At 46.6% G+C, this 27506-nt stretch overlaps 2 protein-coding genes and 1 pseudogene across 31 annotated transcripts in view; all 3 read right to left on the minus strand.

Moving 5' to 3' along the window:
- The window catches only part of LOC105494891 (ST3 beta-galactoside alpha-2,3-sialyltransferase 3), a 232030-nt gene extending 218896 nt beyond the window's left edge, over positions 1–13134 (minus strand). For 12 of the 26 annotated variants that reach the window (XR_011621909.1, XR_011621903.1, XM_071094441.1 and 9 more), the window contains exon 1: positions 12976–13134. The gene's annotated coding sequence lies outside the window, so the exon portion shown is untranslated. The remainder of the gene's footprint in view (positions 1–12975) is intronic. The other 14 variants (XR_011621917.1, XR_011621902.1, XR_011621929.1 and 11 more) reach the window with 6 other exon arrangements.
- On the minus strand, positions 3628–3721 carry LOC139360539 (U6 spliceosomal RNA; annotated as a pseudogene).
- Positions 13135–15131: 1997 nt separating the features above from the next.
- The window catches only part of LOC105494893 (lysine demethylase 4A), a 57116-nt gene continuing 44741 nt past the window's right edge, over positions 15132–27506 (minus strand). For 3 of the 5 annotated variants that reach the window (XM_011763870.2, XM_011763871.2, XM_071094346.1), the window contains exons 17-22: positions 26845–26953; positions 26074–26259; positions 22984–23154; positions 16932–17051; positions 16556–16648; positions 15132–16438 (exon numbers count right to left, since the gene is read on the minus strand). In XM_011763870.2, the coding sequence (XP_011762172.1) occupies positions 16298–16438; positions 16556–16648; positions 16932–17051; positions 22984–23154; positions 26074–26259; positions 26845–26953 (820 nt within the window). In that variant the 3' untranslated portion in view covers positions 15132–16297. Of the gene's footprint in view, positions 16474–16555; positions 16649–16931; positions 17052–19995; positions 20126–22983; positions 23155–26073; positions 26260–26844; positions 26954–27506 lie in introns of those variants that run through there. The other 2 variants (XM_011763872.2, XM_024796971.2) reach the window with 2 other exon arrangements.

Consider the following 27506-nt stretch of genomic DNA (forward strand, 5'->3'; position numbering starts at 1 on the left):
AATCATACAATATACGGTCCTTTTTGATTGGCTTCCTTCAATTAGCATAATGCTTTTTTTCCAGATAGGCACAGAGAACCAATGCAGAGCACAAGGTTTTCAAGGTTCAAGCATATTGTAGTGTGTATCAGTACTTCATTTCTTTTTTTTTTTTTTTTAAGAGACAGGGTCTTGCTCTGTTGTACAGGCTAGAGTGCAGTGGTACGATCATGACACACTGCAGCCTCCAACTATGCGGCTCAAGTGATCCTCCTACCTCAGCCTCCCAAATAGCTGAAACTACAGTCATGTACTACCATGCCTGGCTAATTTTTTACTTTTGTAGACACAGGGGTCTCACCATGTTTCCCAGGCTGGTCTTGAGCTCCTGGCCTCAAGCGATCCTCCTGCTTCAGCCTCCCAAAGTGCTAGAATTATAGGCATGAGCCACTATGCCTGGCCCAGTACTTCATTGCTTTTTATTGCTGAATACTATTTCATCCTAGGAATATACCATATTTTATTTATCCATTCATCAGCTGGCAAGACATTTGGGTTGTTTCTACTTTTTGGCTGGATAATGCTGCTATGAACCTTCATGTACACATTTTTGTATGGACATACTCTTGGGCATATACCTAAGAGTGGAACTGGGTATGTAACTAGAGCCGCGGTTTGAATATGTCCCCCAAAAAAGCGTATGTTGGAAACTTAATCCCCAGTACAACAGTGCTGGGAGGTGCAGCCTAATGAGATGTATTTAGGTCATGAGGGCTCCACCCTCATGAACGGATTAATGCCAATCATCAAAGGGCTTGAGGTGGTGAGTTCAGTCTCTTTCTCCCTCTCCCTCACTCTCTCTTGCCCTTCCAGGTCCTGCCATGAGATGATATAGCAAGGAGGCCCTCACCAGATGCCAGCCCCTTGATCTTGGACTACCCAGCCTCCAAAACTGTAAGAAATAAATCTGTTTTTTATAAATTACCTAGTCTCAGCTACTGTTATAGTAACACAAAATGGACTAGGACACCTAGAATGAAATCTCCTGGTTGTATGGTAATTCTACGTTTAACTGCTTGAAGAAATGACAGCGTGTTCCCCAAAGTGGCCATACATTTTACATTCCCACCAGCAGAGCACTCCAATTTCTCCACATTGCCAGCTCTAACACTTACTCTCTTTTTCTTTACGAGACAGGGTCTCACTCTGTGGCCCAAGTTGGAGTGCAGCGGTATGACCTTGGCGCAGTGCTGCTGCAACCTCCTGGGCTCAAGCAATCTTCCTGCCTCAGCTTCCTGAGTAGCTGGGACTACATGCCCGGCTAATGATCCTATTTTTTGTAAAGATAGGGTCTCACTGTGTTGCACAGGATGGTCTCTAACTCCTGGGCTCAAGTAATCCTCCCACCTCAAATCCCAAAGTGGTGGGATTATAGGTGTGAGCCATCGTTTATTCTTTTTTTTTTTTTTTTTTTTTTTTTGAGACAGAGTCTTATTCTGTCGCGCAGGCTGGAATGCGGTGGCGTGATCTCAGCTCACTGAAATCTCCGCCTCTCGGTTTCAAGTGATTCTCCTGCCTCACCCTCCAGAGTAGCTGGGATTACAGGCGTATGCCACCACACCTGGCTAATTTTTGTATTTTTAGTAGAGACGGGGTTTCACCATGTTGGCCAGGCTGGTCTCGAACTCCTGACCTCAAGCAATCCGCCCACCTCAGCCTCCCAAGCCACTGCTTATTCTTTTTTTTTTTTTTTTTTTTTTTTTTTGAGACAGAGTCTTACTCTTTGTTGCCCAGGCTGGAGGGCAATGGCATGGTCTCGGGTCACTGCAACCTCAGCCTCCTAGGTTCAAGCAATTCTCGTGCCTCAGCCTCCCGTGTAGCTAGGATTACAGACACCTGCCACCACACCCGGCTGATTTGTTTTTGTATTTTAGTAGAGACGGGGTTTCACCACGTTGCCCAGGCTGGTCTCGAATTCCCGAGCTCAGGCAATCTGTCCATCTCAGCCTCCTTCCAAAGTGCTAGGATTACAAGCATAAGCCACCATGCCTGGCCCCAAACCACTGCTTATTATTATCTGCTGTTTTGATTCCAGCCACCATAGAGTGTGAGGTAGCATCTCATGGTAGTTTTGATCTGCACTCCCCTGAAAGCTGATGATGTTAACTATCTTTCTATGTGCTTATTTCTTTACTTCTTATTAGCCAATCTTGCATTACTCCAATTCTCTGTAATAGTTGAGTAATCCTTATATTAAACCTTATCTAGTCAAGTTACCATGTGATTTATCTTTTAATTGGATCCAGACTCCTGCAAGATGAGTAGTCAGTGACTTCCTGAGTAGAAATCAGATGATCTACAACGGTTTTAAAAATAGAGAACAGAAGAGTAAAGCTGAAAAATACTTTGTCACTGGCCAGGTACTCCCTTTAGAAGTAGGTAAGAGGCCTGGTGTGGTGGCTTATGCCTGTAATCCCAACACTTTGGGAGGCTAAAATGGGTGTATTATTTGAGTTCAGGAGTTTGAGACCAGCCTGGGCAACACGGCAAAACCCCATCTCTACAAAAAAATACAAAAGAAAAAAAAAATTACCAGGGCATGGTGGTGTGCACCTGTAATCCCAGCTACTCAGGAGGCTAAGACTTGAGCCCAGGAGGTCAAGGCTGCAGTAGCCATAATTGCATCCCTTGCACTCCAGCCTAAGCAATAGAGCAAGGCCCCATCTCAAAAAAAAAAAGAAAAAAAGAAAAGAAAAAGAAAACATAAACGTTACCTTTCCTTGCTATTATTTCTGAAACTTTACATGTTTTAGGCCTATGCAGTAGTTCCATATTGTTTATCTCCTCATATATTTTTTTAGAAAGGAAAGACATATTTTAGAAAAACTATGCTGGACTATTGCAAAGTAAATAGAACTACGCTAGCAGCTATGCCATCTTAACAGTCCCAGCAAAAGCCATTATTACACACCTGAGTAAAGCAGTGGGCACACAGGGAGTGGTGCCTGCCCTCAAGGAGCAGAGTGATGCATGCAGTTATGGTATAAACAAGGAACAGATGTTATGAGATTATGGCAATTAATAACTGTCTGGGAAGCTCGGGAAAAGCTTCAGAGGTGTTGCCTGAATTAAACTGACTCTGGGAAGCTGAAGCAGAAGGGCAGGAGAGGGATTATAAGCCATGCTAAGGAGCCTGAAATTTATCCCATTGGCAATGGGGAATCACGTACATAGAGAAATGACATAAATCTGTTTTAGAAAGGCTGCTTGTGTAGCAATATGGAGAACAGACTGGAGAAGGCTAAGCACAGAGCAATAAGAGGCCATTATAACAGCCCAGGTCATTTGCCCTCAGAGGGGATGTATACCTTGAAGGGCACTCAACGTGATTCAGCAGGGTATTGGAAAAAAATACTACAACTCCTATTTATAAACTTCTCTGGTATTTAATTTCATGGACACTGGCCTCCTAAGTCCCTGAGTCAGATGTCTGTGGCACATGAGGTTCAGGAAGACTCCTCAGGAAGTGTGAAAATTCCACAGCGTGGAGCGTGTGGTACTGCCACTCACTCATTCACGTCCTAATGTAGAACGGTTCATGCAGTACAGATGACATCAATATGGTTACTTTCGTAAAAATTGGATGTTAAAAAGATTTTTTTATGGAACACTTCATAAATTTGTGTGTCATCCTAATCTTCTCTTTATCGTTCCAATTTTAGTATATGTGCTGCCAAAGCAAGCCCGTAATAGGATATTTTAAATAGGATCATAACTAAACTTGACAATGAGACAGTGAGAAACTCTGAAACGTGCACCATGAAGAAGTTTTCCAGTTATCATCTGTTTTAGAACTTAAAGAGCAGTTATGTATTTTTCTTCTACAAAAATGTTGCTGTTCTCAGTTTGGTGACCTTTCCTGGGATGGCAAATGTAAGTAGCATGGCACCTAGCAGATACTCCAAATAGACAAACAGCTGCCCTTCCAAGATAAACATCTATTTCGGTTGATGCAAAATTGTGGTTTCTGCCATTAATATTATCAAAGGCTAGAAACTAGCTGTTTTTTAAAGAAAACTGTTGAGTGCATTTTGAAAATAGACGTTTTTAATGTTTGCATCCTTACATTGTTACCAGAAGAATATAAAAGTCACACAAAAACTCTTATCTATATACCAGCAGTTCTCAAAGTGTAGTCCAGGGGGTCCACGAGTTTAGAACTATTTTCACAATAATTCTAAGACATTATTTGCCTTGTTCACTCTCATTCTCTTATGAGCGTCCAGCAGTTTTCTAGAGGTTACATAACATGATGAGGTGACCACGATTATTCTCCCAGTTAACAGTATGCGTGCTTGTGGGTTACTGTGATTTTTGAGACAGGGTCTCACTCTGTCACCCATGCTGAAGTGCACTGCCATGATCACAGCTCAGTGCAGCCTCAACCTCCTAGGCTCAGGCAATCCTGCTGTCAGCCTCCCTAGTAGCTGGGACTACAGGGATGTGCCACCATGGTTGGCTAATTTTTTAATTTTTTGAAGAGATGTAGTCTCACTATGTTACCCAGGCTGAACTTTTTTTTTTTTTTTTTTAGACAGAGTCTCACTTCGTCCCCCAGGCTGGAGTGCAGTGGCATGATCTCGGCTCACTGCAACCTCTGCCTCCCAGGCTCAGGCAATCTTCCCACCTCAGCCTCCCAAGTAGGGGGTACCAGAGGAGTGTGCGACCACGCCTGGCTAACTTTTTTGTATTTTTGGTAGAGATGGGGTTTCACCATGTTGCCCAGGCTGGTCTCAAATTCCTGAGCTCAAGCGATCCCCCCACTTCGGCCTCCCAAAGTGCTGGGATTATAGGCGTGAGCCACCGCACCCAGCCAAGAACATTTTTTATCATTTTTTTGTACTCAGTGATTTTTAAAACATTAAATATCGACAGACAATACTCACAAAGATGAAAGTTATTTGGGAATACTCAATAATTTTTAAACTTTAAGGGAATCCTGAGACTAAAGAGTCTGAGAACCACCGCTACATACTTTAAATCCTCAGTAATAGAATTTCCTGACTTGTTTAACATATTCCAAACAAAAGGGTTCAGTGTTAAAAATACATGAACATGCCACCTTTCAGTTACTTTGCAAGAAAAACTGACATCAAGGAAGAGGAAATTTATGATATATAGACAAATAATAGGCCAAGGCAGTAGATGACATTTCATCAGAGTAACATAAATTAAGTCCTACAGGAGTTCAGAGAGGAGGAACTCATGTCAAGCCAGGATGATCAGATAAAGAATCTAATGGAGAATAAATATGAACTAACCTTCCATTATCATCTTTAAAAAAATCATCAGAAGATGACTGAGGAGGAGCAAAATTTCAGGGGGAAGAAAAGTCAACAATGACAGGCCAAGGAGAAGTGCGTATGTTTTAGCAACCCCATCCGGTGAGGTTTTTTTTTTTTTTTTTTCTGAGACAGAGTCTTGCTCTGTCGCCCAGGCTGGAGTGCAGTAGCCCGATCTCAGCTCACTGCAAGCTCCGCCTCCCGGGTTCACACCATTCTCCTTTCTCAGCCTCTTGAGTAGCTGGGACTACAGGCGCCCGCCACCACACCCAGCTAATTTTTTGTATTTTTAGTAGAGACGGGGTTTCACTGTGTTAGCCAGGATGGTCTCAATCTCCTGACCTCATGATCCGCCTGCCTCGGCCTCCCAAAGTGCTGGGATTACAGGCATGAGCCATAGCGCCCGGCCTACTTTTTGTATTTTCAATAGAGACGAGGTTTCAACACATTGGCCAGGCTGGCCCCGAACTCCTAACCTCAGGTGATCTGCCCGCCTCAGCCTTCCAAAGTGCTGGGATCACAGGTATGAGCTACTGCACCCAGCCCGTATGGTATTCTTATCAACTGTCTCTTTTTGATCTCAAAGTAATTTCCTTATGCCTAACACTCCCAGCCCGGCATCATCAATCACTTAAAATGCATATCCTTGTTAGTATAATGGTGAGAAAAAGAATAAAATAAATGCATAAATAAAACCACAACGTGGCGGGGCATGGTGGCTCACGCGTGTAAACCCAGCACTTCGGTAGGCAGAGCCAGGCAGATTGCTTAAGCCTAAGAGCTCGAGACCAGTGTGGGCAATATGGTGAAACCACATCTCTACAAAAAATACAAAAAATTAGCTGGGTGTGGTGGTGCGTGCGTGCCTGTGGTACCAGCTATTTGAGAGGTTGAGGTGGGAGGATCACCTGAGCCTGGGAGGTTGAGGCTGCACTGAGTCATGATCATATCATGCCAGTGCACTCCAGCCTGGGTGATAGTGTGAGGCCTTGTCTCAAAAAAAAAAAAAAAAAAAAAAAAAAAATTCCCACAATGTTGGCATCTTTTTTTTTTTTTTTTGAGACGGAGTCTCGCTCTGTCGCCAGGCTAGAGTGCAGTGGCGCGATCTCAGCCCAGGTTCGCGCCATTCTCCTGCCTCAGCCTCCCGAGTAGCTGGGACTACAGGCGCCTGCCACCACGCCTGGCTAATTTTTTTGTATTTTTAGTAGAGACAGGGTTTCACCGTGTTAGCCAGGATGGTCTCAATCTCCTGACCTCGTGATCCGCCCGCCTCGGCCTCCCAAACTGCTGGGATTACAGGCGTGAGCCATTGCTCCCGGCCAATGTTGGCATCTTTAGGCAGTGAGATTTAAGACTAGTGATCACCTACCATGAACCAGGTAATATACTAAAGATTAGAAATATTATAACTGTTGTTTTTATTGTTAAACTATTGTTTGTATATATCTATTAATAGCACAAGACCAGGCTTTTTATATCTATTCCCTCCAATCCTCAGAGCAACCTTGCAAGGTAGGAACCTTTGTGCTCACTTTCCAAATTTGAAAACCAAGAAGACATGAGATTCTGAAGCCTATCCAAGGTGACACAATAGAAACGGGTGAGGCTATTACTGAAATCCTGGTCTGCTGCTCATCTAGCCCTAGGAAGTACACAGACATGCCCCTCACATATTGTAGCAGCCTAACCAGCCTTCCGTTCAGTCTCACCTCATTCTAACCTCTCATCCTGCATATTTTATGACTCTTGTGTAGTAGGCATGGTACTATGGCTGCAAACCTCAGAACTCCCCACGTGAGGGAAATAGCTATTCACTATTCTGCCTCTTCCACACAGTGATGTTCCTGAAAGGCGAAGCTGATAAAGTCTCTATCTTCGAATCCTTCAGTGGCACCTAATCACCTTCAGGATACAGCTCTAATTCCAGAACTCACAAAGACCTTCACATCTATTCTTGACCGATTTCTGCAGCCTCATTTCCCACACACTCCCCAAACAGGCTCCGTACTCCTGCCACACCAGTGTCTTTAGGATGTAGCCACATTCTTTGCTTCTAGGCCACGGCACACATTGTTGCCTGTGTGAAAAGCCTTTTAAACCCATATCCACCCAGCTAGTAACTACTGATTTTTCAAGATGTAGGTCAGATGTGAACTTCCTTAGAAAACCACTACTCATATTCCCCATGATATCAGGTGCGCTTTTAGAAGATCCCACAAGACCCTCAACCACAGCCCTTGTTATAATGTATTCTAACTGCATCTGGTTATAATGTATTCTTTACTTGCTTCTGGTGCTACTAGACTGGAGGCTCTCTGAGGCCAGGGACATGTCCTTCATACCTATCAAGCCACCACCTAGCACAGAGCCTGGCAGAGCTCATGTTCAGTACTCATTTGTGGAATGATGAGAGCACCTGGTCTAGGAGAGACAGAAATGTATACAATCACATAAAATAATAAAAATGTGAAAATAAGATACAGTAGGGATGCTGTCCAAGGGAGAAAAAAGGTGCGGAAATCCAGGGGAACCCTTCTACCTGTATCTCTGAGGGTTCCTTACCTGATTTCTCAAGTTTCTTCTAATCTTGCTGCAGCTAGTTAGAAGCACTCTGATCATGAGTGCTTACTTTGAACCATGTGCTCTGCAAAGCATTTTACATGAACTGACTTGTTTCTCACCACTGCCCAATGCATTTCACTGATGAGGAAACTGAGGCTCAAAAATAAGATTCGTGCTTAATGTCAGACAACTATTAATAGTGGAAGACCCAAGATCTGAACCCAAATCTTCTGTCTCCTGAACCAGGGCTCCAACCGGTACTGTTTCTACTATCTGTCAAAAGTTTTCACCTCCTCCCCAAATACCAAGTTGGCTAGGTTCAATTAAACCGGTAAGGTTAAACTAAGATTGGTTTTTTTCTTTTTTTTTTTTCAGACGGAGTCTCGCTCTATCGCCCAGGCTTGGAGTGCAGTGGCGCAATCTCGGCTCACTGCAAGCTCCACCTCCCAGGTTCACGCCATTCTCCTGCCTCAGCCTCCTGAGCAGCTGGGACTACAGGCGCCCGCCACCACATCTGGCTAATTTTTTTGTATTTTTAGTAGAGACGGGGTTTCACGGTGTTAGCCAGGATGGTCTTGATCTCCTGACCTTGTGATCCACCCGCCTTGGCCTGCCAAAGTGCTGGGATTACAGGCGTGAGCCACTGCACCTGGCCTAAACTAAGATTATTTTTTAATTTTCACCATTTGAGTGAAAATGCACCTAAAATTATTACACATTTCCTGATTTCTTATAAATTGAATACCTTGAATATAATTTAACTTTTATTTTTTGCTATCTCAGAACCACTGCTGTATTTGTTACTAAGAATGCTGTAACACAGTAAGTTTTGTAAAAGACATTCTTCAGGAATCACTGTTATAACCGGGATGTAACAGATTGCCCTTGTATCAACACCCTTGGCCTGTGAGCACTTACAAGTGCTTGTAACAGTTTTGACTCTGAATCTACCACTACCCCATGCCTAGTTAGAGCTATCATTTCTTGCTACTGTCAATGTTTGCCTCTAGCAGCCCATCTGATGTGCTACCTCTAATCTTCAATGGGCTGTGATACCATAGACGAGGTAGCAGTCATTAGTGCTATGCACCAAATATTTCTGGCTCTTTGTTTCCCAGACATATGCTAACACTGAAATTCTCTAACCTTCTTTAAAGTTAGGCATGGCTGTGACTTGCTTTGGCTAATGAAAATGTGAATGAAAGTGACATGTGCCATAGTGGGACAGAAACTTGAAAAGCCAGTATCCACTTGACCACTATCTTTTCATTTAATCAAAATGGTCATGGCAGTACCATATTAAGATGGAGTTTCTATCAGCCTCAGTCCCTGAGTGACTGTGAAGAGTTTCCTGTACACTCATGCTGGACACATCACATGAATGAGAAGTCAAGTTTTGTTCTGTTACGCCACTGAAGTCTTGAGGTTTTTGTTAGTGCAACCTAATCCAAGGTATCTATATCAATACAGATCTCTCAGTAAGGGATTCTCTCACATAAACAACTTTATTTATAGATTTTAATGACAAACATTTTGTTTGGATAAAGAATTATCTTTGCGTCCATCCTGGTTCAAAGCTATTTTCAATATAAAATATATTTGCCAAGTACCTACTATGTACAAAGTTGGATGATGAAGAGGACAGTCTATGTCTTGAAATAGCTTCAGTCTTATACTGTGGGTAGAAGCAGGATTTAAGGCAGTTATCGCAAAAAGGCAGACTCTAATGTTATGGTGGTTTAAACTTTAAACTTAAAAGAGGAGAGACATCTCATCTAGATGGGAAGAGAAGTACAGACAAGCTTCACAAAGGAAGTTCTGTATCAAATGGCCCTGAAACACACATAAGAACAATTAGGGTCAAGGAGACTACTTAAGATAGAAAAAGCCAACATGAGCAAAGATACAGAGTACAAACAGCAAAGCACAAAGAGCAAATAGTTCCACTGACCTGGAAAATATGAGAATGGCAAGAAATCAGTTTGCCCATATTGCCCATGCCAGGCTGGTCTGTGCCTAACCCAACAGATAATGGGGAGCCATTCAAAGTCCTGGCTGGAGAAGTGACAAACTTGGAAGTGATGGCAGTACAGATTAATAGAGGGGAGGAAGGAAAAAAATGTTAGGGGGTTTCTGTGGTAATTCACAGGAATGGTCCAAGGGCCCCAAATCAGTGTGATGACAGTAGGAGTGAAAAGAAGCAGGCCGGGCGCGGTGGCTCAAGCCTGTAATCCCAGCACTTTGGGAGGCCGAGACGGGCGGATCACGAGGTCAGGAGATCGAGACCATCCTGGCTAACACGGTGAAACCCTGTCTCTACTAAAAAAAAAAATACAAAAAACTAGCCGGGCGAGGTGGCGGGCGCCTGTAGTCCCAGCTACTCGGGAGGCTGAGGCAGGAGAATGGCGTCAACCCGGGAGGCGGAGCTTGCAGTGAGCTGAGATTCCACCACTGCACTCCAGCCTGGGCAACAGAGCGAGACTCTGTCTCAAAAAAAAAAAAAAAGAAAAGAAGCAGATGCCAGACTGAGTACGGAGGCTCACGCCTATAATCCCAGCACTTTGGGAGGCCAAGGTGGGCAGATCACTTGAGATCTGGAGAATTACTTTAACCCGGGTGGTGGAGGTTGGAGTGAGCTGAGATGGGGCCACTGCACTCCAGCCTGGGCGACAGAGGGAGGCTCTGACACAAAAACACAAGCAGATGCCAGAAACAGTGTGGAAGTAGGGTCAACAAGAGCTGGCACCCAACCAAAAACACAGGGGAGAAAAAAAGAAGAAAAATAAGAATAAATTTAAGGTACAGCTTCTGGGTTGAGAGAACTGTTATTCCAAGTAGCTGAGGTGAATCAGAAAAGCGACAATGGGCTAGGTGTGGTGGCTCACGCCTATATTCCTAGCACTTTGGGAGGCTGAGGTGGAGGATTTCTTTTTTTTTCTTTTTGACTGAGTTTCACTCTTGTTGCCCAGGCTGAAGAGCAGTGGCGCGATCTCAGCTCACTGCAACCTCCCAGGTTCAAGCGATTCTCCTGCCTCAGCCTCCCGAGCAGCTGGGATTACAGGCGCCTGCCACCACCCCTGGATAATTTTTTGTATTTTTTTTTAGTAGAGACGGGGTTTCATCATGTTAGCCAGGCTGGTCTTGAACTCAAGGTGGGAGGATTTCTTGAGCCCAGGAGTTCAAGACCAGCCTGGGCAACATGGCATGACCCTGTCTCTACAAAGAAAAAAAAATTTTTTTTTTAATTCGCCAGGTCACCTGCCTGTGGTCCCAGCTACTTGGGAGGCTGAGGCGGGAGGATTGCCTGAGTCCAGGAAGTCAAAGCTGCAGAGAACCATGTTCACTGCACTCCAGCCTAAGTGACAGAGGGCGACCCTGTCTCAAAAAAAAAGAAAAAGTGACAATGGTAAGTAAAGTGTTACCATATTCCTGATAGTTAGCTCCAGCTTCCTTGGAAATAAATTCTATTACTTGTTTACTCTTTGCACCATACAGGACAAAGGTACCTCTTGGATTAATGCCATCAACCCACCTTTTGTGCAACCTCATATCCTGCTTTTTCTGCTAAGAAACTCCCTGCAACCACCCATAAGCATCTCAGGTTCCCCTGCACCTTTGCCATCCTCACTTTCTCATCTGCTCACTTCTTCTTCTTCATCCAGCCAGGCCTACCCACTCTTTATGACCCAATTCAAGCCTCAGCTTCCCTGTGAAACCTTCCTCAAACACACTGATTTCTCCTTTTCCCGGTTTCTCATAGTATCTACCATCTTGGAATTCTAGAGACCATATCATAGTTATCACTGTCATGTGTGTGCTTTATTCCCTCAACTATATTATAGGCCCATTAGAACAAGTTTCTTATCTTAAATGGTTTTGAGTTTCCCCTCAGTCAATGCCTTGCATAAAACATATACTCAAGAGGCGTTCCATTGATTGATACAAAGTCTGTTAGTCTCTAAGAACATGAATGCCTTGTTTCATCATTAATATTTTATTTTTATTAAGCCATGGTTAGACAGACATGTGAAATGAAGAGATTCACCACTTAGTATCTCAAAATATTCTTAAGAATTTCTAATCATAGGAGGAGCTGTTATTGCCTTAAGAGATTATTTGAAAATATCATTTGGTAATAAATTTCTGTGCCAGCTTCCTTTTAATCCTCTGTTGACTTGAAAGTACACCAAACATTTCAGTGATCATCTCTACAAGATAATTCTGACTTAGAAACAACCTAATTTGTCATGGGGACTATCTTACTTTTAGTAACCTAGTAAGAGTTTTTTCCTACCTTCATGTCCAGCTATCTATAATGCACAGTACATCCACTGAAAAGTTTTGAGTATTTTACTTTCTGAGGTAATAGCTGCCTTCACTGGTCCCCCATTCAATTAATTACATTCAGTTATAAGATTTCACTCCTTCCTCATACGTGAAGGAAACATAAACAAAAATGAGGCTTACTGAGGAATCATAAAAAGGGACATTGTTGTAAAAAGGAATCCAAAATGTTCATGGGACACTCTCTTAACTAAATCTGCTCTTCTCTCTAAGATATATTCTCTTGCAAGCAAAAGCACCGAGGAGACAACGGGGGAAAGTGCCAGAAGGAAAGGAAGCAAGAGAGGCGTACTTTGCTAATCAAACTGACCCCGGTTCTGGCCCCCCCAGAGCAGTAAGCAATGACAACGACTACCCATACGCTGCCGATTCCCGCTCAGGCGCTCCCTGGACTTTTCTTTCCTCTTCCCACAGCAGGGCCCGAATGATGGTGTCGGGGCTCTGCGCCAAGGTGCGCAGCGCTGCGGGGTCCCGCACAGAGATGACCTCAGACCTCCTGGCCCGCGTCCTGGCGGCCTTTCCCCCAGGCTCGGCGGCCCCCACCCAGGCGAGGTCATCCAGATACCGGGCCCCCAGCCCGAAGGACAACTGGGCCGTGCCCCGACCCCTCCTTCCCGGGCACTAGCGCGCGGGCTCCGCGCCCCGCCCAGCCCGGGAACCGCGGCCGGCGGGGGAGGGGCGGGGCGGCGCGGCGACCGTTATTCGCGGTCAGCCATCGCGCCCCGAAGCGCACTGGGCAGGCCCTTACCACAGCGGAGAGGGAGGCAGGGGGAAGGTGGCGCCCGGCCCGACGCGGGGCAGGAAGGCGGAGGCGGCGGCGGAGGCGGCGGCGACAGCCGCGGGGGACCCCGGCGGGCGCCCACGACGCGGTGGGCTGCATGGGCGCCGCCATAGTGGGGACGCAGCGGCGGGCGGAGCGCGCGGCCGCGACCGGGTCGGGAGCCTGCGACCAATGGGCGCGCGGAAGCCGGGCGGAGCGAGGACCTGGCCAATGCGGAGCTGCGCTGCCCCGAGCAGGCCAATGGACGCAGGAGCCGCGGATTTGCCGGCCCGCCCACCCCGCCTACCACGGGACTAGAGCTGCGGCAAGTGCGGGGTCAGAGCTTCGCGCTGGTGGAGCGCCCCAGCCTGCAGGTTCAGCGCGGGTGTCTCTCCCGGGCACGTCGAGCCGTCTAGAGGAACCCTCTTCCCCCGGCTTCACGGCCCAGAGGACGCACGGCTCTCTCCCCTCGAGAGCCTGTTTCGTCGCCCGCGCGGGGAACGCAAAGTGCTGGGGTAGTCACCGCCACTTCACACCGAGGAACATCTCATCTCGCCCTCCAGGTCGTGAGCGCACCCAGTCCGCTCACTGAGGCCGAAAGCTTCAGACCTCCGTGGGCCCTGGTGGGTAAGGGGGCACGGAGATGAGCGTTAAGAGACTCGTAGACCATTTTTAGTCCGGGCATGGCACAGGGCCTCCAAGCCCCACTTACACTTTGCAGCCCTCCCACCCCACTTTTTCATTCCTGCGGCTGAGCCCTGGTGTTATCCGCCTGGGGCGGGATTTAAAACTGTATTCCTCAACAAAGCTGGGGTGGTCTTTAAACTGCAACCTTGGATCCAAAGGCCCTACCTTACTGAGGGAAGGCAGTTTGCCCTACAAAAAGGCTTCTGGGAGGAGCTGCCTAAGGCAGGAAGGGACTGGCAGACCAGGAGGTGCCGCTTTTGACTGGGGCCAGTTCTCGAGGTCGACCCGACTGCATAGGCAGCCAGTAGGGGGGAGAATAGACCGGTCTGTGTGATTTGGATCACCTGAGTTGCGGTTTCCTAAGAGTTATTACGTTGACCAAAATAAAAAGTGGTTTCTGGAAAACTGGTCAGCTGTTGAGTAAAAACTGCTGGGATTAAACCCAGCGCCCACCGCTGGAGGAAGTGGGGTCATCGAGAAAGGTAGGGACCCTGTGTAAAAAGGCTGGTGAAGTGTTCCTCTCTTCCAAAGATGGATGGATTAGTGAATTGGGCTCTCTCACCAATCCATTAAGGCCTGGTTCTGCCCAGCCTCCCTTGCTACATCCCCTGGGAATCCTCAAGTGGAGCGTGGGGGGGGGGGAGAAGGCCAACTTCCCTCTCTGGGCCCCAGGAGGGAGCTGACATAAAAAAAGATCACCTCCTGCACCTTTCTTCACAATGAGATACCAATTAGCAACCACCTCTCACCCGCAGGGGCACAAGGAAGCATCCAGAGTAGCTGAGCTGACCCAAGCCTCTCCCGCACCTGGACAGGGCCATGCCTCAGGAAGTGCCTGGCTGTTCAAGGGCCAGCCGGTGCAGCTCCGGGGCGCCCAAGTCCTGCACCTTTTCATTGCCCCCCTCCCTGTTCTATGGTTCCCCATCCTTGTCCAGTTTGACCTCAGGGACCCACCAGCCAAAGGAGATTGTATCTTCTCACCAACTAGACAGCTCGGAGAGCAATCTGAGGATCCCAGTGGAGGTTGGGTCCCTTGCTTTTCAAGCACCTAAAACGCACCCCGTTCTTCACACTGGTTCCACAATGTGTATATAACACAGATACTGGCATGAACTTAGGCCAGCTTAACGAAGATGTATCAAATGGGGCAGCAGTGAGAGATACTCTGTTGAGAGGACTCATTGGTCTGGTGCTTCCTGTTACCTCATCCTGCCTGTCTCTAAGGCAGAGCAAGCACAACAAAGAGGTGCTCAGAGCCAGAAGTGTCCCTGTTCCCATGACCCACCATACTTGGCCTAATACAGAGCTTGACAAGCAAAGGACCCACTCTCTGGAATTTCCTAGGGACTGCCTTACTGATTTGTCTTCAAATATACAGCCCTGCTCCAGAGCCTATGACTAGATACACCCCCAGCCTGACGTGGACCACTTGGGCTCCTTGGGGCAGACAGCCAATCCTCTGCTCAACACATTTTATTGCTAAGGACAAGGTGATGCACCAGTTTTCAAAATAATTTGGTTTATAGTGTTCATACGTAACAAAAAAGGGGAAGTATTATAAATCTGATTCTTGTATACACAGGGTATTGGTGTGAAGCCCTCCAACCCTGGGCCCAGGCAAACAAATTCTCGAGGAGCAAAAACCTGTTTAACCCCTTCAGTATTGCCCTCTAGTCCCACCCCCACCCCAAAATCAGCTCCCTCCCACCCACAGTGGGCCTCCAATGGCCCCAGTTTTTTCATCCTAACCCTACAGTAAGCCCCTGCATGATTGCAATTTTCTGTTGACAGAATCACCCACCAGGCTCTGCCTGCTTCCATCATTAAAATCCCCGCTTCAGGGTAATCCCCACCCACACCCTCTAATACTTTGCCACAGGGGCTCTGCACCTAGAGTGTTGTGGGCACACACCCATGTTATCCCCATGTTCTCCTTCAGGGGAAGACAAAGAGGTGGCATCAGCTCCTTAGCATCTCAATACTGCAGCTCTGCCAGCACTGTCTTGAGGCTGTTCCAGGCCTGGACAGATGCCACACCCATCTCCAGCCAACCCCCAGGAGCCCTTACTCAGCTCAGCTGAGGGCAGAATTTCACATTTTGTTTGCCCTGCATAGGCAAGGAAGAAAGTAAAGGCCAGGGGCTGGCAGAAGCTGGTCCAGACCAAACATACATACACACACACACACACACACGCGCGCACACATACACACACACATACACACATATAAATACAAAAGTAGGGGTTGGGGCAAGTACCAGCACCTCAGCCTAGTAGGTGCAGGTGATAGTTATGAAGCTAAGTCCTAGGCCAGGAACAGGGCAGCCAGTCCAGCCAGCACAGTTGACCCCTCTATGGACTGGGGCCAGTGCAGCCACAGCATTCCAGTGCTCAGCCCCGTAGCTGGCAGATCAGCGACTGCTGCCACGTGCCCAGAAACGGCTCGTCCTTTCGCTACAGCGGAATGCAATGAGGGTGGGTGGGAGGATGATGGGTCGGTTATTTCATTCCTTTTCTTTTTACAACTTCACTTTCAGAGACTTCAGAGTTCCATGTCTGCTGTGCTGTGGAACCCAGAGTGCTCTTGCCTGGATGGCTGGGAATTCCTTGGACCCTGGAAGCACCTACTCCATGATGGCCCGGTATAGTGCAGGCTCAATATAATCTTCCCGGTATCTTGAGTTGATAACTCGTTGCCGTTTCTTTTCTTGCTTAACCTCTTTCTCTGTGAAAATCTCATTGAAGCGCATGTCTGAGGCTACTGACTATAGAAGAATAAGCAAGCCAAATGTCAGCTACCCTAAGAAAAATACAAAGGGATGCATCCTTGCCTTGTTCCCTCCCTCCAAGACAGGAACTGGGGACACACAGAAAATACTCACCAGTCTAGATTTGACTCTCTTGGGAAGCTCTTCATCCAGTGTGTATACATCATCTCTCTTAACCACAAGCTGTGAGCCATCCTCAAACTCCACCTACCAAGGAAACAAAGGCCTTTTGGCTAGGATATCCCTGACTCTTTCCCTGGTTCCCATGCACAGTGGCAGTCTCCTACAGTCAAAGGAAGGAGTTAGCACACTAAAATAAGGACTACCTTACTTCCCATTTGGCAGACTGGACACAGGACAGACCCCTAGCTCTGAAAGGTTTACCAGCCTATTAGCTCTCCTAAGAGCAAAGACTTGCCTCTGGCCCAACAGGAAGCACAGAATTAATCAAGCACCCCCCACTCCCTAGAAAGGTAGAACCTATGGATACCTGGTACATTTGGATAGGGTGGGAGGCCACAAACTTGGCTCCATAGACTTGGCCATCTGTCCATCTCACTTGGACCACTTCCCCTTCAGCAGGAGGACCCAACTGGAGACAGTCCTGGCTCTGAGGAAACAGGAAGGAAGGAGGGTGAAAGGAAGGTCCACCTGCACACAAAGGTAACTGTCCTCTACTCAGGGAAGAGTGAACCAGGACAAAGTAACTGTTTTAGAGAGCAAGGCAGCTCTCTGGGCTGAAAAATGTTAAAGACCTTGCTAAGTCAAAGTCTGCCCCTATCTCTGCCCTCTCCTGCTTCTAGGTGACCAAAAAAAAAAAATCAAGCTATAATAAACTTAGTAAACACAGGAGTTAAGTGCCAGAATCAAGAGTCCTTCTTAAATTCCCTCAACTGTTCCCCTGAGGGTTCTCCAGGGCTCTGCCATGAAAAAATACCAGAACCATACTCAACTATAAGAAATGTTTTTTTCTTGGCCAGGCATGGTGGCTCATGCCTGTAATCCCAGCACTTTGGGAGGCTGAGGCAGGCAGATAACAAATTCAGGAGATATAGACCATCCTGGCTAACATGGTGAAACCCTGTCTATACTAAAAACACAAAAAATTAGTCAGGCATGGTGGCGGGCACCTGTAGTCCCAGCTACTCGGGAGGCTGAGGCAGGAGAATGGCATGAACCCAGGAGGTGGAGCTTGCAGTGAGCCGAGATTGCGCCACTGCACTCCAGCCTGGGCGACAGAGCGAGACTCCGAGATGGAGTCTCCTGGGTTCTAGCAATCCTCCTGCCTCAGCCTCCCAAGTAGCTGGGACAACAGGCACATGCCACCATGCCCGGCTAATTTTTGTATTTTTAGTAGAGACGGGGCTTCACCATGTTGGCCAGCCTGGTCTCGAACTCCTGACCTCAGGTGATCTGCCTGCCTCAGCTTGCCAAAGTGGTGGGATTACAGGCATGAGCCACTGTGCCCAACCAAGAAATATGTTCTTAACAAGAAAGATGAGAAAGGATCACCTACCATGGGACCTGACAAAGTACTTCAGAACTTTTATTCCTTCCAGAAGCAGGTAAGTACCCCAAGTCCTCATCGTATTCCCAGCATAGGGCTTGGTATATGGGGGGGAGGTTAACACACAAGCATATTGGCTGAATGAAAGGTCTGATGGGTATACCTGAGAGAAGGTCCTTAGGGACATGGCTTAAAAAATAAAAATCAGAGAGGGGCAGGGCATTGAGTCTAAAAGGATGTGGATGCTCACAACTGCTCTTACAATCACGCTACCATTCATTTGTTGAGTGGAAACAGTTCCCTACTTATTTATTGAATAGGTAATCAGTAAATACATTTTATATCAATCTAACACTTAGGCATAAACTACAGCCTCCTACACCCAATATCTGAGGTGTTCTAAGATTTAACTACTCAAATGTTTGATATTTGATAAATTGCTTAAGTTCTCTGCAATTCAGTTCCACCTCCTATAACAGCACTTCTGAAAATGTGGTCTGTGAACCTCTGAGGGGTTCCTGAGACACTGTCAGGGAGCAAGTGAGACATGACTATTTTTATAATATTAAACTATTAGCCTTTGTCACTGTGTTGTCATTTACCTAGGATAGGTACAAATGCTGGCACCTGAGTGCACATCAAGGCACTGACCCCAAGCTCTACTAGTTGTTATTGCATTTTTCACCACTGTACACTCATAATTTAGGAGAAAAGAGCAAAAACTCAATTGCATGTAACAATATCCCTTGATGAAGCAGTAAAAATTATTAATTTTGTTAAATCTGAATCATTGAGTACATGTGTTAAGTCCTCATAAAACACTTTTGGTTGTCTCAAAGAAATATATCTGTGTTGTTTGAGTTGTGAATTACACTAGCTGCTTTGTTCATGGAATACCAATTTTATTTGAAAAAAATTACTGGGCCGGGCACGGTGGCTCATGCCTGTAATCCCTCACTTTGGGAGGCAGAGGTAGGAGGATCGCATCAGCCCAGGAGTTCAAGACCAGCCTGGACAAAACAGGGGAGATCCCATCTCTACAAAACATAAAAAATTAGCCAGGTATGGTGGCACGCGCCTATAGTCCCAGCTACTCAGAAGGCTGAGGATTGCTTGAGCCCAGGAGGATGAGGCTGCAGTGAGCCATGATTATGCCACTGCACTCCAGCAGTGATGCTGTGCAACAGAGCGGTACCCTGTCTTTAAAACACTCTATGAAATAAAATTTTAAAAAAGAAAAAAAGTGACTGACAAACTGTGGCTTTTCAGACTTAGGTATGTGGCAGACATCTTCTTGAAAACGAATTAAGTGAATGCCTGTCATATCAAGGAAAACAAGAGTCGGTATCTGTTGCCAATAATAAAATTCAGGCTTTCAAGCAAATATTAGCATTTCAGAGAAGCGGCATTCACAACTGTGAGCTTGAAGCTTCCCAAAATTCCAAGTTTTTCTATTATTATTAGTGATACTAACAAATGTAATTTTTAAAATATTTATGGCTGGGCGCGGTGGCTCACGCCTGTAATCCCAGCACTTTGGGAGGCCGAGGCAGGCAGATCACGAGGTCAAGAGATTGAGTCCAGCCTAGACAACATAGTGAAACCCCATCTCTACTAAAAATACAAAAATTAGTTGGGCGTGGTGGCGCACATCTGTAGTCCCAGCTTGGGAGGCTGAGGCAGGAGAATCGCTTGAACCCAGGTGGTGGAGGTTGCAGTGAGCCAAGATTGCACCACTGCACTCCAGCCTGGCGACAGAGCGAGACTCTGTCTGAAAAAAAAAGAAAAAAAAATTATAATAATATTTAACAACATTTAGAGGCTATCCATAGGCCAGTGCACCAATATTTTCTAAATGATCAATGTATGATGTTATAAAAGGATGCATGGGTGAAAGATCCATTCAGAAGAGACCAATGGGTTTTAGTGTTAACAGTATGAAACGTTCACTGACCTTTCAGATTCCACACTGCAACTAACTTAAGAACCTACCAGAAGCAGTGGCTCACACCTGTAATCCCAGCACTTTGGGAGGTTGAGGCAAGAGAATCGCTTGAGCCCAGGAGTTTGAGACTACCCTGGGCAAGATGGCAAGACCCCATTTCTACAAATAGCCAGGCATGCCTGTAGTCCCAGCTACTCGGGAAGTGCTTGGTCAACAAAGCAAGACATCATCTCTTAAAAAAACAAACAAAAAAAAAAGTTGTTACTTCCATTGAGTTTTGGTGGATGTCAGAGAATCACAATTACCCAAAAGACTGTTAAAATACCTCCCTTGACTGGGTGTGGTGGCTCACAGATGTAATCCCAGCACTTTGGGAGTCTGAGGTAGGCAGATTGCTTGAGCCCAGGAGTTTTGAGACCAGCCTGGGCAACAAGGCAAAACCCTATCTCTACAAAAAATTAAAAAATCAGCTGGGCATCAGTGACAGGCGCCTACAGTCCCAGCTACTTGGGAGGCTGAGGCAGCAGAATCACTTGAGCTGGGTATGCGGAGGCTGCAGTGAGTTGAGATTGCTGCATTGCACTCCAATGTGGGTGATGGGAGTGAAACCCTATCTTAAAAAACAAAAACAAAACTTCTCCTTTTTCCAATTACATATCTGTGCAAAGCTGAATTTTCTTCCTATACTTTAACCTAAACAGTATATCACAATAGATTGAATCAAGAAGTGACATTAAGGTCAGGCACAATGGCTCACGCCTGTAATCCCAGAACTTTGGGAGGCCAAGGCAGGAGGATCACGAGGTCAGGAGATCGAGACCATCCTGGCTAACATGGTGAAACCCCGTCTCTACTAAAAATACAAAAAATTAGCTGGCCACGGTGGCGGGTGCCTGTAGTCCCAGCTACTCAGGAGGCTGAGGCAGGAGAATGGCGTGAACCCAGGAGGTAGAGCTTGCAGTGAGCCAAGATCGCGCCACTGTACTCTAGCCTAGGCGACAGAGTGAGACTCCGTCTCAAAAAAAAAAAAAAAAGTGACATTAAAGAGATTTGCAAAATTGCAGGAAAATGGCAATCTTTTGTTTTTGTTTTAGAAAAGTTATTTTTAATCTAAAAAAATTGATTATTTTAAATCAATCTGCTTTAACTTCTAATAAGGATAAATACTTTTAGATGTAACCCAGAGAAACACAGGCTCTTTGGGGTCTCTAACTTGTAGAAAATGGAGTACTGAAACCACCGTAAGTTAGAGATAATACCACATACTTCTCAGAGTGGGTATGAGAAAATAAAGAGATACTTGAAATAACCACTTAGCATAGCCCCTGGCATACTGTACCAGCTTAATAAATTACAGCAAGGGCCAGGTGTGGTGGCTCAAACTCTTGTAATCCCAGTGGTTTGGGGGCCCAAGATGTGAGGATTGCTTCAAGCTGGGAGTTCGAGACCAGCCTGAGCAACAAAGCAAGACCCTTGTCACTACAAAAAATTTAAAAATTAGCCAGGCATGGTTGCATGTGCCTGTAGTCCCAGCTACCTGGGAAGCTGAAGCAGGAGTATCACTTCAGTTCAGGAGTTTGAGATTGCAGTGAGCTATGTTATAGCCACTGCATTCCAGCCTAAGTGACAGAGTGAGACCTGATCTCTCAAAAAAAAAAAATAAGGCCGGGCACAGAGGCTCATGCCTGTAATCCCAACACTTTGAGAGGCCAAGGTGGGCAGATCACTTGAGCCCAGGAGTTCGAGACCAGCCTGGGGAACACAGTAAAAGCCCATCTCTACAAAAAATTAAAAAATTAGCAGGCTATGGTGGTGCGTGCCTGTAGTTCCAGCTACCAGGGAGGCTGAGGTGGGAGGATCACCTGAATCCAGCAAGTTGAGGCTGCAGTGAGCTGAGATTGTGCTACTGCACTCCAGCCTGGGTGTCAGAGTGAAACCCTGTCTCAAAAATAAAATGTAAATAGGCCGGGCGCGGTGGCTCACACCTGTAATCCCAGCACTTTGGGAGGCCGAGACGGGCAGATCACGAGGAGGAGATCGAGACCATCCTGGCTAACATGGTGAAACCCCGTCTCTACTAAAAATACAAAAAAATTAGCCGGGCGCAGTGGCAGGCGCCTGTAGTCCCAGCTACTCGGGAGGCTGAGGCAGGAGAATGGTGCAAACCCGGGAGGCGGAGCTTGCAGTGAGCCGAGATTGCGCCACTGCACTCCAGCCTGGGCGACAGAGCAAGACTCCGTCTCAAAAAATAATAATAAAAATAAATAAAATGTAAATAAATGACAGCTATACTACTGCTATGAGTACTACTAATGTCGCCTTTTCTACTGCTATGAGTACTACTAATGTCGCCTTTTCTATAAGTCTACCTTATAACTATGAATGTGCTTTTAGCAACTGAGTGGCTAATGTGGTATAAACATGGGACAATACCTGATTTGTTAAAGGAAAAAATTGTTTCATTCCTCTCTACTTTGGTGGTTAGTCTACCAACTGAAAAGGCAAGGTGGGGGTAGGGGAAACCTGAACTAAATCCTCAATACCAAGCCAGACCTAGAACTGGGTCCATGTGGGGCCACCGTATCTCAGGTGGTAATAACATAAGCAGGCCAGTGGTGTCTCCAGGCAGTTTCTACTCAGCCCTAAAGCCCACTGTGAAGAAACAAAAGCAGATTCTATACCTCTACTAAGAGGGCCTGGTAGAAAAGAGAGTTGGATAATTCTCCTAAAATCACACAGCTACTAGGCAATGAAGCTGGTATTGGCACATTTGATTCCAAAGCCTGGGCTCTCCTATTGCACTAGAATGCCCCCAAGGATAATTTAGACAGCAACAGTTGCAGGTTTCAAGGAATTGCAGAAAAAGTATACTGATTCCCAGGTACTTCTAGGGAATATAGGGTAGCCTAGCAGCATGCAGTTTTCTTTGCAAGGAAAGACTGGTACAGATGCTTCTTTCTGTTTGAGGACCAGGTGATGGGACCATGGACCTGGCTAGAAGCAGCAGGCACACACACACACAGTCTGCCAGCCAGACCTTAGAAACATCCCCCATTCCAAACCGCCTGAGAAGCTCCATGCAGTTATTACCACTATGTCCTCAGGATAAAGATTGTCGCTGAAGGAGCCATCATCAAAGTTGACTTCATAGAAGGTCTCAGTGGTGAGCCTGACCACTTCACACTGGTAGAAGCGCCCGTTCTTATGCTTGCTAATGACTTTCTGGCCTGCAGTGATGCTTTGCAAGGCCCCCTTGGCACGCTGGAAAAAAACAGAGGCTTCGGTTACTCACACGTGGAGTTGGCAGGCCTGGCATATGGAGACCAAGATCAATTAGTTCCTCCTTATCAGGGAAAGATAAACATGGGAAAGTACAAGTAAAAAGGAGAGAAGAGATGGGAGCTAAAACAAGCCTTTCCAGATACCCACCATCCCAGCCAGGACACTGGAAGAGACCAGTACTACATTTTCCTCCATAAATTTAGCTCCTCCCATAAATTTAGCTAGTCCACAACTGGCCCTTATACCACATTGTCTTACCCAGAACCCTCTGAACAACAAGGACTTCTCTGATCTTGCCAAGAACTGACATCAAAGTATGGAAGGAAAGACTCAATAGGTGCCCTGAGGGGCAAAGCTGCACCACATCTTAGCATCGGCATTACCCTCAGGGCTAGGGCACAAAGACTTAGGTTTCCCAGATGTCTCCAGTTACACATGACGAACTGCCCCCCATTCCAAGGGCCCTGCCATTGCCATCTCTGGTGCCCTCACCATGCCCTTCTCATCCTGAACTTGCCCTTGATGCAAACAAGATCACAAAGCATGTGACAGCCTCATTTCCAAGCGCACCTGCTAGCCTGCCCAGGCACTCTGCTCCAGCCATGCTGGCCCCCCTTGCTGTTCCCTGAATGAGTATGCCACATGTGCTGCCACTCAGGGCTTTGGCACTGCTGGTTCTTCTACCTGAGATGCCATTCCCCAGTTACTTGCACACTGACTCCCATCCCAGTGTCAACTTATTGATGTCATTCCTTACTACTTAATCTTCCATTCCCCTTATCTGACTTAATTTTTATCCCTGCACTTCTCACCATCTGCTATACTGTGTATTTACTTGCTTCTATGTATCCTTCAACTATACTGTATGCACCAGAAGGGCAAGGACTTTTTTGTCTTGTTCAGTGGTATAGTCCTGGCACCTAAAACTGTGCCTGGCATATAGTAAATGCTCAATAACTATTTGAAGAATAAATCAGTGAAAGAAATACTAACTCATCAGTCCCCCCCCACCAGCAGTCTACAGCTGCCAGCTTAAGCATGTGGAGTACTAATGATTATCACAAAATAACTATTCTATGTATGAAAAAACTCCTATTTCCCTATCATATCTGTGACTCGTACTACCTCAAGTTTTTACCTGCGTCAAGGGCAAGTTCACAATGAGAAGGGCATGGTGAGGGCACCAGGGATGGCTATGGCAGGGCCCTTGAGACACTCCGGAGTCTCATTCTCACTAGAATATGTTCCCATCTTCCTAAGGTCCTAACCGTACCCCTGACCACCTGTCATGTTCAACATCTTTATGAAAAAGAATGCAGTCAGCCAACCAGGACTTTTCTGCAATCCCAAATGGCAGAGTGAAAAGTTTATCCTTCTGGGCTGGCCGTCTATCACGTTCTTCCTTTGATTATGTATTTACCACATTGTTGTCAAACCTGTATGATCGTCTCTTCTATTAGATTGTAACTCACTCATGGCAGAGCCTTCCCCGACTACGGTCTGGCATCTGACCTGACTACCCCACAGGGACACTCCAGTTTGTGGTACTTAGTGACCACCACGCCAGCCCTGCCTTCTCTGTTGAATGTGACCCTCCTTCCTCCCACTGGCTTGCCTCACTTTCTCAGCTGCTTTCACTGGTTCATGCTCTGCTACCTGCTCCTCCCACTGGGAATCTCCGGAGCCCAGTTTCTAATGGGAACTAGATTTAACTATGCTGTTAAATGCTAATAGCCAAATCTTTACCCTCACAGTTACTCTCCAGAATGCTCCAGCGACCTTAGCATTTACTTTCCTCTTTCTCATCCCTCCCTCTCTCCCTTGCAGAGCAACACTGCTTCAACTCAGTTCCTGATTGCAGTTACTAACATCATATTAGCATCCTTCCCATCTCTCAAGGGATTAACCTGAGTCATCTTCAGTATTCACTCCCCCTTTCCTCCTCCTCTCCCCTTCTCAACCCACGAGGGTCATCAAATCCTATCAATTCTACCTGTTGGGGGATCTCAAAGTTAAATGTACCCCAAAGCCCTGCCTATGTGTTCCCATTTAAGACCTCACTCTCTCCTAGGCTAACTGGTTTTCTGGCCTCAAATTCTTACTCTGAATCCTCTCTTCAAACACACGCCTAAGTGATTATCAAAAACTATAGTTCAGAATCAAAATATTCAGCAAGTTCTCCTCATCCAGTGAAGAGAGGTCAGAGTCCTGAGAGTGGCAGTGCAGGGCCTTCATCCTCTGCCGTTGTCCGCCTCTCAGGCATCACACTCCCACACGCCGTCACACTCCCATAACCAGTCTTCCATGGTCTTTCTTCCACGACCTGCTCGTTCTGTTTCTGAAGCTCTGCACACAACAGTCTCTGCACACAATTCCTTCTTATTAAGACCCACTTCAAATGCCACCTTCTACCCAATCCTCTTCGTAGCTCCTCTAGCTAACATTACATGTCACTTTTTCTCTAATCTCTGCCATTCAGAGAACTGCAGAAATCTCTACTGTCTGGCTAACAGTTAACACGGTTAACTCTTGGGAGCTCTCCCCATTTGTTCTCAACATTTTCAGAGGTTCTGCATGTCCCAGACACTAGGTTAAGTAATAAGGATGCCCACAGTAATAAGATATGGACCCTCAAGGAGTTTATCCTGATGGAGAGGCAGACAAGTAAAGAGATAATCAAAAGGAATCAAATACAAGCAGTTTGGTGTCACTGGATTATGGAGTACAAGGCAGGGAGTGGAGATGGACAGGGGCCATCTCTCAATCTCTTAACTCATTAGCACTCTTCATAATGCAGAATGCTTGAGGAAATTGTTCCTGACACAATAAATGGAAAACATGCAGAGAAAATGATCATGAAAAATGTCAAGAGGATTCTAGAATGGCACCCTCTCTCACCTCCAAATTAGGAATCTTGTGCCGAAAGCAGGTAATGAAGACCACAAAAGGCCAGTCGTCAGGCTGCATCATCACACCGGCAGCCTGGGCGCAGCTCACGTGGAAGGCAGTTGGGCAGCGGCCATGAGAACACTGCACACAGCAGCCAGCAGTTCTTTTCCTCCGCTTCTTACAGAAGATACATTTCTGTAGCACAGGGGAAGAAAACCAGTGATTGCAGGAACTGACACTACAGCTTCCTCTATTGTTCCCCTCCCAAATGCAAAGTCAAGCAAGAGTCCTTCCCAAAATACAAGGACACACCAGCCTGCTCTAATCCAGGTCTGGTTACAACTTTACCCACCAAGAAATTTTTTTTTTTTTTGAGAGTCTTGCTCTGTTGCCCAGGCTGGAGTGCAGTGGCACAATCTCAGCTCACTGCAACCTCCGCCTCCCGGGTTCAAGTGATTCTCCTGCCTCAGATTCCCGAGGAGCTGGGATTATAGGTGCACACCACCACTCTTGGCTAATTTTATATTTTTAGTAGAGTTGGGGTTTCACCATGTTGCCCAGGCTGGTCTTGAACTCCTGACCTCAAGTGATCCACTCACCTCGGCCCCACAAAGGGCTGGGATTACAGGCGTGAGCCACCACACCTGGCCTCCACTAAGGAATCTAACCACAGAGTGAGAATCACAAACTCTAACCAAAACCAAGGGACAGAGGGGGTCCCTGTTCTCTTCTACCCAGGTACTTGTAAGTCGGGAAATTCTGTAGTCTACAAACCCTTACCAGTTTGAAGCGGGGCAGGGGGATTTTGCTCACATCCACCGGACTTCTTTCTGCAATGTTGACAAACCTTGCTTCCAGAATTGCCACAGCACATGAAACGTGGACCCACCTGCCAAAAGGCAAAGGCTACCTCAGTCACCTCTGGGCCCAAGGCTCTACGGCCTTCTCTTCTCACGTGGGCCTGCTGACAGTGCTTCCTCCCTCACCTGGGTGACCACTGACTCCCACCAGCACGTGCCTGGGACCCAGGATGGTGAGAACCAGAACCGTCTCTCCTCTGAGTATGTGGAAGCAGTGTCACCCCCACTGCTGCCACTGCCCACTGCCCTAGGTTAGCACAGGATCATGCTGCTTACACCACTCACTCACTGTCTGTTAAAAAATGAGCAGAGCCGCAGGCTAATGGTGTGTGGCAGGTTTCAGGGAGTGAGAATAAACTGGAGAGCTCTATGCAGACCTCTTTACCACAGGACCCAAGTGCTTCCTGAAAACATCCCCGGCTGTGCCCCAATCTGCCAGTAATCACAGCTCTCTCTCTTGGCCTCTGCCCAAACCTCTCCCCCAGGCTGAAATGACCTCTCCCTTCTGCTCCCTTTTTCCGTAGCTGACTCACTCTTTAATCCTTAAGGTTTGACCCAAGCTCCACTTACTCTGAGAGGTCT

This window comes from Macaca nemestrina, chromosome 1 (assembly GCF_043159975.1).
Source record: "Macaca nemestrina isolate mMacNem1 chromosome 1, mMacNem.hap1, whole genome shotgun sequence".
In the NCBI taxonomy this organism is placed as follows: domain Eukaryota; kingdom Metazoa; phylum Chordata; class Mammalia; order Primates; family Cercopithecidae; genus Macaca; species Macaca nemestrina.